The sequence below is a fragment of the Glycine max genome, chromosome 6 (assembly GCF_000004515.6).
Source record: "Glycine max cultivar Williams 82 chromosome 6, Glycine_max_v4.0, whole genome shotgun sequence".
Lineage (NCBI taxonomy): Eukaryota > Viridiplantae > Streptophyta > Magnoliopsida > Fabales > Fabaceae > Glycine > Glycine max.
Window position 1 is genome coordinate 3,896,235 of NC_038242.2, and position 16,499 is coordinate 3,912,733.

Here is a 16,499-nt window from a genome sequence, read left to right on the forward strand (position 1 = left end):
AATCCCAAAAAAACAAACGAGTTAGACATTTCAGCTACCCCACCCTGAAATTTTCAAGATTTTTAATTGAATGTTGAATTACAATTTCAAGATTCTCTGTTTTTGTGCTTGTAAGTTTGAGCTCTTCAAACAAAAATATTCATAGAGATCAAACTATGTTTACATGTGTTTTACTTTTACCTCAAGAACAAGAAATACTCACACTATATTGGACAACAACAATAGAAAAAATCTTCTTAAAAACAATTAACCTCTCAGGCTCTCACAATGTTGTCGCTTGCTCATCGAGATGTAAATTATAATCAAACAAACAATATCAACAAATCCTGCATCCTGCCCTATCATATGCATTTACTGTATGTGTCGAAGAATTTTAACTTTAAGGGGGTTGTCTACTTGTCTTCAACCCTCATTTGTACACCAAATAATCAGCCCCTAATAGGCAATTTTTCCCTAAAAGAAAAACTAATCACCAAAACTAAATGACTCGCTAAGATGATTTCGGGACAACTACTTTTTTCGAGACATAAATATCCATTTCTTGTTGCTGGAATAAGTCACATCCTCAATTTTTAATTGGATGAAAAAAGATTAATTAAGTATCTAGTCCATTAAATTGGGGATATTTTTTTAGTCCTTTGCATTTTAAGTCTTTCAAATTAGTAAAATATTTTTTTTAGTCTTTTTATTGATTTTTTGTGATTTGGATGCACGATTTATAATAGGTTTTAGCAGCAAGAAAGACTAAAATTATTTTGTAAATTTAAGAGACTAAAAATGTAAAATTTAATTCTGAAACTAAATAAGTTAGACCTCAAATTTAAATGATTAAAACACATATTTAAGCAAAGGAAAAATTACAATTTCAAGATTTTTTGACGGAGTGCCTGTAAACTCGAACTCTTTGTAACATTATCATACTTCAGGTAACAAATTTAAAACATACATTAATTGAAAATAATTTTTTTTTTGTATTCACAAAATAAAAGAGTCTTCAAACATGAATATAATAGAAATGAATCCAAAAAACATGAATAGAATAGTTAGAAGAATGAAATATTTTTAATAACATGTCCAGTAAATAAATATTGTATTTAATGAATATATGAAAAAAAATAAACTGAGAAAACTATTACTGTATTAAATGTGACTTTGATAATAAAATTAAAAAAACTAAACATATTAGAAAGAAAAAAAAAACTTCTCTTTTAGTTAATAAATTAAAAATTGATTAATTTTTCTTTATTTTTGCTTTATATAAAGCAGGAAATAAAAGTTTAGAATCTATTGAATTCCTATCTTAAAACAGTTTGAAGTACTAATTGAAAAATATATAAGTTCAGGGATTTAATTGGAAAAAAATTCAAGAATTTGCATATTGATTTAACCTTGAAAAAAAAATAGAGTATGTAAAATACAAAAGGAAACATTTAATATTTTGTTAAAATTAAAAACATTTAAAGAAGATATATTAAGAGTTCAATGCTGATAATAATTTTACATTATCATTTAATTATAAATCATCTTTAATATGACTTTTAAAATAATTTAAGAATCCGCATATTAATTTAACCTTGAAAAAAACTAGAATATGTAAAATAAAAAGGAAACATTTAATATTTTGTTAAAATGAAAAACGTTTAAAGAAGATATGTTAAGAGTTTAACGCTGATATACTATCATTTAATTATAAATCACTGTTGATATGATTTTTAAAATAATTTTTTAATTGAATAACATTATAAAATTATTTTATATTGTAGGTGTATAACTTAGTTTTTTTTTCTATATTAAATGTTCTTTAATTAATATTTCTATCATCCATAAAATAATTATAAAATCCAAAAGCAGGAGTATACCGCATTGGACACAAGTCACAACCGTTTATTTCTTTTTTGGATACCTTTCTTTATTGTGTTTGGGTATGGTTCTATGGTTGAATGAAACTTACATTATCATCATTATGATATGATGAAGCAAAGGTCGAGCAGCAACGCCTGAATGATAGGAAGAGTTTATGTACAATTTAAAAATGAAAATAACTTGTCAATGGAAGAAACATTAGGCCGTTGCAGCAGCTTGTTCTTCAACAGCCTGTGATGTTGGGAGAAGTGTGCAAACGAGGTTGCGATCACCGTACACATTATCAATACGTCCTAATACACCCAGCAACATTTTACACTTATTAGTCTAATTAATTGTCAAACACAATAAGTGAAAATTAGAATGAGTACTATTAATATGCCACAGTTTAATGGCATTTAGAATCAATCCGTATCCCCACAAAGAAGGTGAAAATTTTAAGAATTAAATTAAAGTAAAAAATTTCACACCATCTTTAGAGAATAGCCTTACAGTAGAGGATAATGTGGTAGGTTAATTATGAAAGAATCATGTCATACCTGTGGAAGGCCAGAACTTAGAAACACGGAGCCAGGAAGCTGGGAAGGCTGCATATTCTCGAGAGTATGGTTTTGTCCATGCATCTCCCATGAGCACTGGTGGTGGATGAGGAGCACACTGCATAATATTTTAGATAATCACTCAAACTAGATCGAAATTGTAAATAAAAATATGAATTCAGCGGTATAAGTATAACAAAGCTCAACAATAAAGTAGTCATCTGTTTCTTATATCATGTTAATGGAGAATAATACCAAAGAGCCAAGAAACTAACTCATAGTCTCACATACCTTTAGAACATTGTTGTTAATGTCAGCCTTTCCTTTCTCAATCTCAGCAATTTCTTGTCGAATGGAAATAAGAGCATCACAAAACCTGTCTAACTCGGACTGCAATGATTTTTAGTTGAATTAAAGAAAATTTTACATGATAGAAAGTACAAAGAAAAGAGGTCACTCGTTTCTGGATTGTAATCATACCTTGCTTTCACTTTCAGTTGGTTCAATCATGAGTGTGCCGGGCACAGGAAATGACATTGTCGGACTATGGAAGCCATAGTCCATAAGACGCTTTGCAACATCTTCAGGCTCTATCCCAGCAGTATTCTACCATTGAAATAGCTTACAATTGAGCAGAATATGAATAATCCTGATTGGTTGAAAAAACAACCACAATGATCAATTGAACCTACCTTAAAGCCTCTTAAGTCAACAATGAACTCATGAGCAACTGTTCCATTGACCCCACGGAAAAGAACAGGGTAATGATTCTGTAAAACTTAGAAGTATAAGTAAAGTTGCAAGTTAAAGAAACACAAGCAATCAATCTATGACATTGCACAAACCTCCAATCGTTTTGCCATATAGTTTGCATTCAAAATGGCTGTTTTTGATGCTTCGGTGAGTCCTTTAGAACCCATCATGGCTATGTAAGAGTATGAGATAGGCAATATCAGTGCTGAGCCCCATGGTGCAGCAGAAATGGTACCAAGTGGTTGTGACTTGCCGGGGGCAGGAATGCCACCAGTGGAAACCTTCAAATATGGTAACAGATAATTAATTATGAAGGAAACAAAGATATTATTATACAAGAACACTACTGTTACTGCTAGGGATCTCGAGCATATGTGTGAGGTGGAAAGAAAACAATGTCATCCAGTTTCAAGGATGTTACAGATAAATTTTTCAGTGAGAAAAATGTTAGTTCTAATTAGTGTGCAACTAAAAAATGTATGCATGTCATAGATAATGTGACTCATAACAAAAATTATTACCACTGGATGTGATGGTAAAAATGGTGCCAAGTGTTTCTTTACTCCAATAGGACCCATGCCAGGGCCACCTCCTCCATGAGGGATGCAAAATGTCTTATGGAGATTCAGATGGCAAACATCTGCTCCAATCCAACCTGGGCTTGTAAGTCCCACCTGTAAATATTAACCTCATTTGAAAATTAGGCACAAAATATTAAATTGCAGACCAAAATGATATACTATGATACAGAACAGCAACAACAAAACAGCAGTTTGTATAGTTCCTAGTTTTGCATGGCAATATGATTGAAGATTTACATAGGATGTAAAGATGAGCATTCATAAGAAACAAACCTGTGCATTCATGTTAGCACCATCCATATATACTTGACCTCCGTTATCATGAATAACCTTGCATATCTCATCAATACCTTCTTCATAAACACCATGGGTTGAAGGATATGTTACCTATAATTTAAATCAAAACCACCAAAAATGAATATTTAAAAAAAAAATGGCCAAGTCGGAAACACCCCTTTCCTCCAAATTCCAGGTTATCCAAATAATGCAAGTAAAATTCGAATATAGGAAGCAACGCAAGTTGTACCATAAGAGCAGCTAGGTTGTCCTTATGTGTTTCAGCAGCCTTCCTCAACTCTTCAATATTGATGTTTCCCTTGGCATCAGTTCCAACAGATACAATTTTCATTGCACACATAGCAGCACTGGCAGGATTTGTACCATGTGCTGAGACGGGTATAATGCAGACATTGCGATGGTGGTCTCCTCTTGCCTATAGTGTGTCCAATTGCCAAAAGAAGAAAGTATCACAAAAATTTCAAGTATATATTACCAAAAGCAGTAATGTAGGGGAAAGCATTGCATGCAGCAAGAGGGAAACACACAAAACACAGAATTGAGATAATCTGTTACTGGTTGAACAGCAAAATAGAAATCATAATAATGACTGAAGTCACCATACCAAATGATATGCACGAATAACCATCAGTCCAGCATATTCTCCAGCAGCACCAGCATTAGGTTGCAAAGAGAAGGAGTCAAACCCGGTGATTGTACACAACAGTTTACCCAAATTTTCAAACATTTCCTGGTACCAGATTTGCTTGTTTAGACACCAAAAAACATTTATCCCATATTTTCCTGTATAAAAAGAACTTTAATTTTATTCAGCCTTGTACATACCTGATAACCTTGAGCCTGTTCAATTGGTGCAAAAGGGTGAATGTTAGCAAAGCTAGGCCATGTCACAGGCATCATTTCAGTTGTAGCATTCAGCTTCATTGTACAAGATCCCAGCGGGATCATACTGTGGCACAATGAAAGATCTTTTGATTGAAGCCTATGAATGTACCTGAGAACCTCATGCTCAGTGTGGTACCTATTTAAGAGCAAATGGAATTCACGTAAGCTTCCACGGTATAATCACGTGATTGAACTTATGAGCAAAGGGATATACGTGTTAAAGATAGGGTGTGTCAGATAAGGACTGTTTCTAGTAAGTCCAGAAGGAACTGCAGTCTGAACTTCTGGGGCAAGAGATGCAGCTGTGAAGGAGACCTGCATACGAATTAATTGATGTTTTAGATGGCCTTGAGATAATGAGCAATGACATAATTGACAGCATGGTACATGTAACAAGTCTTACAGGCTTGCCATCAGAAAAAACTTTGAAAAGATTATCAACATCCTCCAAGGTGGTTGTTTCATCGAAGGCAACAGTGATCTGAAAAACAACCAAGCTCCATAAACCAAAGAAATGAGAACAAACTCAGTTGATTTGATGCAACAAAAAGCAACACTCACAGTGTTCCCATCAACAACCCGCAAATTGATTTCATTCTTGCGAGCAGCATCAGCAATTGCATGGGCATTGGCAGTCTTAATTTTCACAGTGTCAAAGAATGGATGGTCCTGAACTTCCACGGTTCCAAGTTTTTTTAATCCCTGAGCAAACACCCCGGCAAGACCATGAACCCGTTGGGCAATGGTTTTAAGTCCTTCGGGTCCATGATATACAGCATACATAGCAGCCATGTTTGCAAGCAGTGCCTGATCAGAAACAACAATGATCAAACAAAACCAACCAACTCAAACAAGACCAAAACATGGTTCCCGGAATGACCTAACACAAGGACAAGTCCATTCCCAACAGACTAGTCAAACAAAAACGAATTGAAACAATATAGAAAGTGAAAATTTAGAAATGAAAAATCTTTTAGCAGTTTTTTTGCACGCCACAAGTCACCCCAATGATAAAATAAAACCAAGTTATTATAAACATACACACACTTTCTCTTCTATGTTTCCACTCCATTTTGTTCCCGTTACTTTTTTCCTTTCCTATCACATTACTTGTTACATCTAGCATTTTTTCTTTGTTTTTTTTCCCCTTTTTTGTGTCTCTTTTTACCACCAAAATCCATCCCAAAATGGGATGGAGGTTGAGTATTGTCTTATCTCATTTTCATCTCATCTCTCTCTTTCTTTCTTTCCTGCTATGTTATTAAATTTGTCACTTTTTCTCTTTACATTTTATTTATTTTTTCTTTCTGGTTATATCAGTTATCATATCTGTCACTTTATATTTTTAAATCTTCTTTTTCGTGCTTTCCCCCCCCCCCCCTGCCATTACACCCCAAAAAGGGGCATTGGTTTATAATTTTCCAAACTAAAATTTGATTAGACCAAATCAATCAGGATGAGGAATCAGGGTGTTATTATGTTACCTGAGCAGTGCAAATGTTGCTGGTGGCCTTGTCCCTCCGGATATGTTGCTCCCTAGTTTGCATTGCCATTCTCAAAGCTGGCTTTCCACCAGAATCAACACTTACCCCAATGATCCTCCCAGGCATCATCCTCTTATACTCTTGCGACGTGGCGAGGAACGCGGCGTGTGGACCCCCATACCCCATGGGAACCCCAAACCTCTGAGCAGACCCAACAACAATATCCACCCCCATTTCCCCTGGAGGCTTCAGCACAGTCAGAGCCAACAAATCCGTCGCCATAACAACCTTGACTCCATACGCATGAGCCTCCTTCACAAACTCCCCGTAGTCCAAAACCTCACCCTCAGTCCCCGGATACTGAACAAGCACCCCACAAACATCACCGGATTTATAATCCACATCCTTAACATCCACGGTAACAACCTTAATACCAAAACCAGCAGCTCTGGTGACGCAAACATCAACGGTTTGAGGGTGACAATTATTGGCAATGATAAAAGTCTTTCTTTTTCCCTTGTGAATGTTGTTACACATGGACATTGCTTCAGCGGCCGCAGTTCCTTCGTCGAGTAACGAAGCGTTGGACATTGGAAGAGCGGAGAGATCTGAGATCACGGTTTGGAAATTCATGAGGGACTCGAGACGGCCCTGAGATATCTCGGCCTGGTAAGGAGTATACTGAGTGTACCACGCGGGGTTCTCCATGATGTTGCGAAGGATCACGGGCGGCACGTGCGTGTTGTAGTATCCCATCCCGATGTACGACTTGAAGCACTTGTTCTTCGACGCTAGGCTGTTCATGTGCGACATCATTTCGGACTCCGTTAGCCCCTCGTTGAAGACGCTGAACGACATGTCGCTCAGACGGATTGATTTGGGGACGGTGGCGTCGATGAGGGAGTCGAGGGTGTCGAAGCCGCATGTCTGGGCCATCTTGGTTTGTTCCTCGGAGGTGGCGGAGTTGTGGCGCCGAGGGAATGAATCGCTCGGCTTGAGTGCTGCCAGGGAAATGGATCGAGATGGGACATAGTGTGAGAGTTTTCTGTTGCTTCCTAAGATCGAGTTCTCTGGTTTGGGTCTTAAAAGGGAATGGGAATTATCCCCCGCCGTAGAAATTAGCCTCTTCAGAATCGCCCTGTTTGCTAGCCTCCGTGCACGTTCCATGAATGCGAACGTGGAAAAATCAAGAGTGTAAATAAATATTTAAGGTATTGAGATCTGGTGGTTGGTGAGTATGAATGAAAAGAATGTGATGTGACAGTGTCACTGTCTAGAAAGAAAACATTGCCATGGATCCAAATGAGTGGTTTGGTTTGGTGCGAGATTAGTAAGTTGATTAAATAAGGGACTTTGATCAGTGAATTGTGGGTGAGACTGAAAGGGCATGGTACAAGAAAAAAAACATGGGAACCATCGCAGTCGGATTAGGAGATCTTGATTCTTGGTTCAGACTTCAGACAGTATTTACGTTATGTCAAATCCGGTGAATATGGACAATCCTGACAGTCCGATTATACATTCACCCCAAATTTATTTTCATTCATTTCTATTTTAGTGTTCTTATCATTTCAAATTCATAAATTTAATTTTATATTTTTAAATTCAGATATTTAATTTTTTTTATTTTTTAAAATAAGTAACAAATATAAAACATCTTATTAAAAATTAAACTCATGACTTTTTATTTATCCACAGAACAATAAAAAATATGAAAACATTTATTTTATTTAGTTAATTTTAAATTATCAAAATTTATAAATTAATAATTTATAGTTGATTGGTAGTGCATATCATTTTTCTCTATTATTAAATTATCAGTGGGAAATCCATGGAAGAAATATTGTTCTCAGCGGTAAACAAGGCCACAAGATAAATCCATTAGAAGCAGCGCCGCCTCAGCTACTTCATCCATTGAAAACACTTGCTTCAAAGCCGAGTATCCCTCAAAATTATAACAAAATCCTTCAAATCAATCTTCACTTTCTCCTACTGAGATGTTCCTGCAGCAGTACTAGTACTAGTGTTTGCCTTGCACTTATTCCTGAATCGTGCAAAATGGTTTGCACGAGACTTCTTTTCCTTGTTATGCACTCTGGTCTTTGGAGAAGATGAATTCACGGAAGGAGCAAAACCATTTGCAGCTTCTGCCATTGCCCTTCTTGCCTTCCTCTGTCGAATGTCGCAGGCATTGCAAAGTTACTGCATCACCAAGATGTTGCTAGCTTGTTATTTAATTTTATTTAATAACTAGCTATATATTAAGTAGAACCACAAACACAAAGTATCCAATGTAAAAAATGTGACAAGCAACAAAATATAGTTATCTAGTGCTAATTAGATAAATGAAGGGAAAAGAAATTACTTAGGACAACTCTTTTATGCACGGTCTTAAATTAAATAATAAAATAACGGTAGCAAAATAAATTTAATTAACAAGAATAATGCATTATAATATACAATATAATAAGTATAAGAAAAAATTAAATCAAGAAAAAGAATTAAATAATTTGATTGAAGCGCATAAATGTTATTCTTAAAGAAAAAATACCTTTATTGTATGAGTAAGAAATTCTAATTGGGCTCCTGAAGAAAGAGATGAGGTGTGTTTTGTAAAGATGAGAAAAGAGATATATATAGAGATAGAATCCTTATAAAATATGACCATTAAAAATAAATATGATCGTTGCATAATAATTTAGAGGTATTAAAACAAACTTAATAAAGTGTTAAAATCTTAAGAAAATCTAAAATAAATATGTTAAAATAAAAGTAATATATTTATAAATTTTAAATTATGAGAGTGAATGAAATCTAGTTTAATTTCTATATGTGGATTTTTTATTGATTTATTATATCATTATATGTGAATTTTATTACATAATTATATTTAAAATTTATTACTTGAGCACTCTGAATATTGTTTATAGTAAGGGTACGGTATGATTTTAATTTGCTCTTGCTTGACAATAAATTTTGTTATAATCACTTATTTAAACTTGAATTTGATCGGATTAAGACATGAAATATTTAAGAAAAAATTGAGTTAACTCGATTTGTGAATTTAATATATTAATATTTATATTATGTATAGTTAAATAATAAAATTAAAGAAATGTATATAAATTTAGATATATTTTTAGGATATATTTCGAGATAAATAATATTAATATTAATATAATATCATAACATATAAAACATTATTTATCAAATAAAAAATTGTATTATTAATATATAACTACTTTAAAAAATTATACATTTTAAAAGAATATTGAACTTCCGGACTGGATAGGATAAACCCGAAATACAACCTGAATATGTTCTCAAAATAAATCTAGTTTAATTTCTAAACTTTGTCAAAATTAACTTCGACTTAGGACATATTGATGACTGGGGTTATAAGATTTGTTTAGTAATGAAAAAAGAATGGAGGAGAGATATTTTGTGACATGGATTTAATTTTTCTCATTAATAAAAATTAATCATTAATATTTGACCGATAAAAAAAACATAAAAAATATGTGCTAAGTCACATATACCTCTATGTTTAGTGATCTTCTGACGTGAACTTATTGTGAAAGTATGTATTCGATAGTTGAATCTTGATTTATACGTTCAGTTTAGTTAAAATTAATAATGCATTGGCAAATATAATTTTTTTATATCTAACTATCTAGACAAATATATATGATAGATTATGAATTTTTATAATAAGTATTTAAAATAATTTTTAATTGATTAATTATGTAAAAGTATATACACACAGTATATCAAAGTGAAACTCATGTATCCCAAATTTATCTCGGAGAGCTTTTTGCCTCCTGTATTCAAACTCTAATGGCAGGAACAGTTGTTACCAAAACTTGCCATTATAATTAATCGTGCCTCTGCCCTCTAGTAGTGTGCTAGCTGTGAAAAATTTATGAAATTTGTTCAGTTTTGAGTAATGTGGTGAGGATTTTGCAGATCTGAAGAGATATCCATGAAATTAGCCGTAACTTCTTAGTGTTGCCAAAGAAAAAATCAAGTAGGCAGTCTCAGTGGCAGAGACAGCCTCTCAGTCCCCACACCCTTTTGCCATATAGACACATTGTTTTTTCTTCCACGTCTTGTGGCTAGGTCTCAAAGAATAAAAGGGAACAACAAAAGTGCATAAACAACAGTCATACAACCGATCTAATAAATCTTTTCTATCTTTACTTTTGGCGCCACTCATTAGGGGGTTGATAATGTCGTTCACGGTTCACCAGATAATTAAATCTGGGCTAATCTACAGACATAACTTTGAAGATCAAGAAGCTGGAAGCTAGCTACGTATGAATTAATCACTCCCATGTCTTGAAGCCAAAAAGATTAGATAACTGTTACTACTGATGGTGAGGCCTAACTTTGTCTCAACGTAAGTGTGTCCTAATGCAAGTGGTACCATTGAATTTAGAGGGGGCGATGGAGTCATGGACCATGGTTAGTGTTACGCACGTATTCGGCTAAATGACACTGCAATCTGTGGCCGAATTCATCCTCCCTATTCTGCTGTTCTGACACAGATCCAGCTACTTGTCTTTAAGCTACCACTGTTCCAAGCGGAAAACTTTACATTGGAGGGATTTTCTTACAGCAAATGACGTTAAAGCTACAATGTACTCTGCAGGGGTGTGAAAAAAACATATTCTAAATTAATTTTTTTCTTTTCGAATTAGTTCAAGAAAAAAATATATGATTTTATAAAATAAATTCGATTAATGTAATTATCAGTTCAATTAATTGAATTGATTTTCACTTTATTTTAATTGCCTTTACCTTTGCCTCTGCCATTTGATAGTTCCTTGCCCTTGTGATTGCTTCCATCTAATGTTTCTTCCTGTAATGGTTGAATTCAGAAGCACCTCAGGCCCTCCAAGAATAGTACCATTCAATTGCCTCTCTTGTTGAAGAACAAGACAAAAAACATGGTCAATAGAAGGCAATGGCTCCATTAACAAGATTTGTGTCTTAGCAATGTTATATGAATCTCCAAGACTTTTAAGGAAACATATAACATGCTCTGCATCCTTATACTTCTTCACAAGTTTCAACATATCACAAACTGCACTTGTTTGTACAGGAACAATCCAAATCAGGTCGCAAAGTGTCTAAACCATGCCAAAGAATTTGTAATGAATGGGATAGTTAGACATAACTATTTCACATTGTTTAATTGAATGAATTCCTTGCAACAGATATGAAAGTCTAAAGTGATATCCCTTAAGAAAATCTATCTCTAAGATTATCCAACAAATCGGTAACATTTTTTATATGTACAATATTGAGTAATTGGAGGAGCAAGGGTTCAAGAAATCCAATACAGAACCATTACATTACATTTTTTTCATGCTTCAAACAATTCATCATTTTCATCAGGCATTTAAAGAGGACCAGTGATAAACTTAAAATTTGTTCTTGTCATAAAGAGCTCGCCTCATAGTTTTGCTCCAAGAGCGATAACTTGTGCCATTCATTGGGGTTGTCTGCATTACCACAGCAACAGAAACATGGATGCTGTGTTTGCAATTTTGGTTATTGTGCAGGTGCTAATAGAGCTACAAATATGCTACTGTAAAATTAGAGTAAACCACCATTAAAGCTAAAGAAAAGATAAAAAAAAAAAACTGTACATTGATCGATATTCTTAATTGATAATGAAAGGATAGGGGAAGTACAATTTTATAACCTAATTACTCCTATTGACGATCCTACAAGTGTCACTATCTTAACTTGGGGAATTAGAAATAAAAAATAAATGATATAATAGATAATATTATAATATTCTAATATTTTAACTCTGTCTAATATAGGATAAATTTGTTTAAAGTTAAAAAAATAATTTTAAAATAAACATTTTTCTAAAAAACACATAGAATTTGTTTCATAAAATAAGTAAATAATAATTATTTTTGAAATAAAAATAGTTTAGTCAAACATACTAAAAAAATACTTATTTTATTAAAATAAATATTTATTTCAACAAATAAATTTAAACAAATTGACCCATAATCATTAAATTATTTTATTTTAAGCTCAAAATAAAATAGTTGAAAGATTACATTAGATCACCATTACAAATACTATTTTTATTTTTAGGAGGTAAAAACAGCAGAACATCAGTTAGCTGCAATGTTAAGAAAATTTCTTAAAAATTATAAAGTGGTATTTGGTCTTTAACTTGAGTAGTTATATTTGAACATTTCAAATTTATAAATACCCCAGTAATATTGTTTATTTTTCTTTTCTTTTTACGTCATATCATTAATCTTATTAATTATTTATATTTTCTCTTTTCATATTTCTTTCAAGATATAGACACATCACAATATGTTCAAGAATAATTTTCTGTTTAATTTTATTCAATTTTATAACTCAGTTCTTGTATAAAAATAAGATTTGGTAGCTTAGTTCTAAATGCCCCTAGAATAAAAAATCGATGCCCCAAGGAGTAGGACTAATGCCTTCTAATTCTGGAAGGTCCGTCCTTTTAGAACAGACTTGGAGTATCGGTCCCAATGGGTTCAGTCCTTTTTAGGAGACATGGATTCTAAAAGACATTAGTCCTAGAAGATATTAGATATTGGATTTATGACTAAGCTATGAAATCTTATTTTATAGAACTTAAGTTACAAAACTTGGTAAAAGTTACTTCTAATATCCGCTATTCAATCTCATCGGTTTTTTGTTTTTTTTGTTTTTTACTGATATATTCAATAGTTAAGAATAATGTGATTCATCAATCATCAGTAGAGCATTTAGACGTCAGAAATTACAAGTGAAGGCACGGTTGAGTGGTTGACATAGGATTTTCTAAGAAGATAAGTAAATTATAAAAGATACAAGTATATATTATTAATAATTCTTGAACACTGTAAGCAAAGCGGTGAGACACGTGTATCATTTTTTTATGTAGGATTATAAATGGTGAGACTAGCTTACGTGTAGGCACATCGGATCAAATGAATTGACAAGCACAAGTCATAAATGGTTCATTTATGAAACTTAGTATTTTTTGGTGCCATTCTGATTCCTCCATTAATTACTCTCACCTACGCTCAGTGAAGTGAATGCAGCGTGCGTGCCCATGGAGACGATAAATAGCTTATAGGTATCATTATATTTTTTTATTTTTTATTGTCACATGAATTATAGATTGAGATTATAAATAACGGTCATAATTTTAAATTATAAAATGATTTTTTTTATGAAGATACAAAAAATAACTTATCAATTATGTTAAGTAAAATATTTTAACTAATTTTTTTTATCAGTTAAAAATTTTGTTTAACTGTTTATCAAGTAATTTTTTTTATTAATTAAAGTATCGTTTTTTAAATATTATCTTTTAACTTTTAATTTTTTATATTTTTTTTTTACTTTTATCATCAATATATTTATTATTTTTTTATTATATTTTTTAAATATATTATAATTTTATTATTTTTTATCATTATGCTTTTTAACTTTTTTTAACCGTTAATTTTATTTAACTCTTATAATTTAATAAATTAATTTTTCAACTTCTAACTAATTTTATCTAACAATACTCCTAGCTAAGACTATTAACAAATGTTTTCTGTTAAAAAATTTAAAATGTAGTATTTTTCATCGATTAATTCCTTAATCAAACATCCTACCAAAAGTCCATATAAAAATCAGAGAAAAAAATACTCCCTAATTGCGTGTACTGGCCTTTTTTCATATCATAAAAGTTGCAGCCATGATTGTCCAACATATTTCGATTATTTTCCATATAACTATGCTGTTGAACATTTTCAATTATAAATTTATAAATTATAATTGACTTTTAAGTCACGCGCACATGCAGAATTTCTTTTCATTTGAGAACTAAACGGTTGAGTCTTGATGAGCCTTCGGAATTTCGTTGCCCAGAAACATCTGAGGAAAGAAGCAACATACTGTTTCGAAGACTGAAATATAGCCATGTCAAAACTTCATAATTTTTAAGGAGACTTGAGCGTCATAGTAACATTAAGTAATTAACAACGACGAGACAATATAGTGATATTAATATTTTGAAATTAGATGGGCTCATCAGCAGTCCTTATTGTTCAGCTGCTTGACTGAAAAATAAAAAATAAGATTAAGAAACTAATTTAAGGAGATTGTAAAAGGAAGTCATATATGTTACTAAATATTTGTTTTATAATTTAAAATTTATAAAAATATATTAGTTATATTAATTCTGTTTTGTTAAAATAAAATATTTGTTTTAAAATCTATTAAGTAAAATTAGAATTCCTATCTTTTAAGATTTTTGTTTTTAATGGGTCAATGGAGTTTATTACAGGTTTGTTCTGGCATGCACCGCTGTTAGTTTCCAAGATCATATAGTTTTATTGTAAGATTTTTTTATTGTTGCACAAAGTAGATCTATGTCTATATATCTCTCTCCTCTTCTAACAAACAAATAGACAAAGATTTTGTTTTTTTTTTTCCTCTAAACTTTTTTATTTCCCTTCCTTATAAAAATTATATTTGTAAGAGTAAGAGTATTGGTGTAAGCGCAATCAGACATATTTTACCCGTGAATATTTTTTTTTCTAGAAATAACGTTTACGCGTTTTAATCTAATTAAAAATTTATCTCTTAAATTATTTTTCTTTATACTGATTATATATTATATTGTATTATCGATTCATGTTATTCTTAAATTACTTTGGTCAATATTATTTTGTTATTTAGTTTAAAACTTTGCATTTTCTTGTTACAATAAATATATATATATATATATATATTCATTAGAGGTAAAGAAGGAAGGATAATTAACATAATATTGGAGCAGGTAGATGTACCAGCTAGGATATGATCTCATTTTTGTTGTTAAAATCAAAAGCAAAAGCAGTGACTAGTGTGGAGGACCTGACCCCAACGAAGCACCCTTGCAAGCCAGTCATCCTCGTCGAAATGCCCTTCATCTGTCTTGTCTTCACCGATAACAACTTGAAGCCCCACAGAGTCATTTTGCACCTGCACCGCATTTGACGGCGTTGGTGGGGATGCGATGATCTCTTTGTAAAGCTCTTGCATGAACTTTTCTACCGTTTCTTCTTTGAAACAGAATTGTCCGGCATCATTCTCCGTCTCGGTCAGAATCTCGTCCAGCTTTCTGGTGAGAGCTTCGGTGGAGGAAGCATTCTCTTCCATATCAAAGCCATTTTCTCTCTCTAAGTCAGAGGCAACTACAACAACCGTGACTGAACAGTACTCTTGGTACTAAATGATAAAGAGCAACTGTGCGATGCCACGCTGGTAATGTGGTAGGCGTGGAACCATGACCAAACCATCACCCCTTCGCACATGGAGACAATGTTTCCCTACCGCGGCTGTCTATCGCCCCACCTGGCAATGATTTGCGATTCCCATCTTTTAATCATCAGATGCAAAATTTGGAGATGCCATCATACCTTTTACAAATTACTTTAACAAACATCATATAGTGTTAATACTTTCTTTATGTGTGATCAACTCTCAGATCTATATTTTAGGTTATAAATCTTTCTTTTAGATTTTTTCATATGCTTTTCCTAAATAAACTTTGGTAGCAACTTTCGCTCTTCATTCTATTCATATTCCAATTCGTCATTTTTGTCATGATCCTAGTTGTGGCACCCATCAAACCTAAGACTTGAGCTCTAAGGTTGCAACCCTGTGGTTTTGAGCTTTGCACGTGATCAAATTGTTGCCACCGATGGAGATCGCGACCCATTAGCAACAGAGTTTGATATCCGAATCACACCTTGCTTCCAAGTTGTAAAACATAATTAGTCGTGGAAATCATCACCTAATTATAGTTGAAAATGATATTCCACAAAAACAATTTCATAATAGAAATAAGTAATCTAAAAATCTATTCTAGAACACCTATTTTGAAATATAATAATTGTCGTATTCTGCAATAGGGATACACTACTTCCGAAATGTCCATTTTGTAATAAAGGGAGGGAACATGAGAATTTTAAAACATTTTTGGTGCAGGAAGCAAAAATAGGGTGCAGGAAGCAATTGCCTACGAGGCAGAGTTACACCTTCCATAGTTTGGGCTTATTCGG

General features: G+C 32.7%; 1 protein-coding gene across 2 annotated transcripts; it reads right to left on the minus strand.

The window, feature by feature from the left end:
- Positions 1 to 1,868: 1,868 nt before the first annotated feature.
- Positions 1,869 to 7,900, minus strand: LOC100814366 (glycine dehydrogenase (decarboxylating), mitochondrial). Of its 2 annotated transcripts, XM_003525953.5 has the most exons (15): positions 6,403 to 7,900; positions 5,480 to 5,725; positions 5,322 to 5,399; positions 5,133 to 5,233; positions 4,859 to 5,054; positions 4,638 to 4,763; positions 4,263 to 4,448; positions 4,010 to 4,123; positions 3,677 to 3,829; positions 3,248 to 3,436; positions 3,095 to 3,172; positions 2,883 to 3,008; positions 2,694 to 2,792; positions 2,403 to 2,520; positions 1,869 to 2,156 (listed from the first exon to the last, which is right to left on the minus strand). In XM_003525953.5, exons 1-15 carry the CDS (start codon positions 7,567 to 7,569, stop codon positions 2,062 to 2,064), a joined length of 3,072 nt encoding a protein of 1,023 aa, XP_003526001.1. In that variant the 5' UTR covers positions 7,570 to 7,900; the 3' UTR covers positions 1,869 to 2,061. The 2 variants fall into 2 exon arrangements, with proteins under 2 accessions (XP_003526001.1, XP_040872209.1); XM_041016275.1 differs by lacking the exons at positions 1,869 to 2,156; positions 2,403 to 2,520; positions 2,694 to 2,792 and having other exon boundaries at positions 2,958 to 3,023.
- Positions 7,901 to 16,499: the final 8,599 nt, after the last annotated feature.

Bases quoted from the DNA above. Each gene is read 5' to 3' on its own strand.
- LOC100814366 (XM_003525953.5), bottom strand. From the start codon at position 7,569: ATGGAACGTGCACGGAGGCTAGCAAACAGGGCGATTCTGAAGAGGCTA. The intron at 3,173-3,247 runs GTTTGTGCAATG...TAAGTTTTACAG, and splicing joins ATATGGCAAAACGATTGGAG to AATCATTACCCTGTTCTTTT. The intron at 2,521-2,693 runs GTATGTGAGACT...AATATTATGCAG, and splicing joins TTAACAACAATGTTCTAAAG to TGTGCTCCTCATCCACCACC.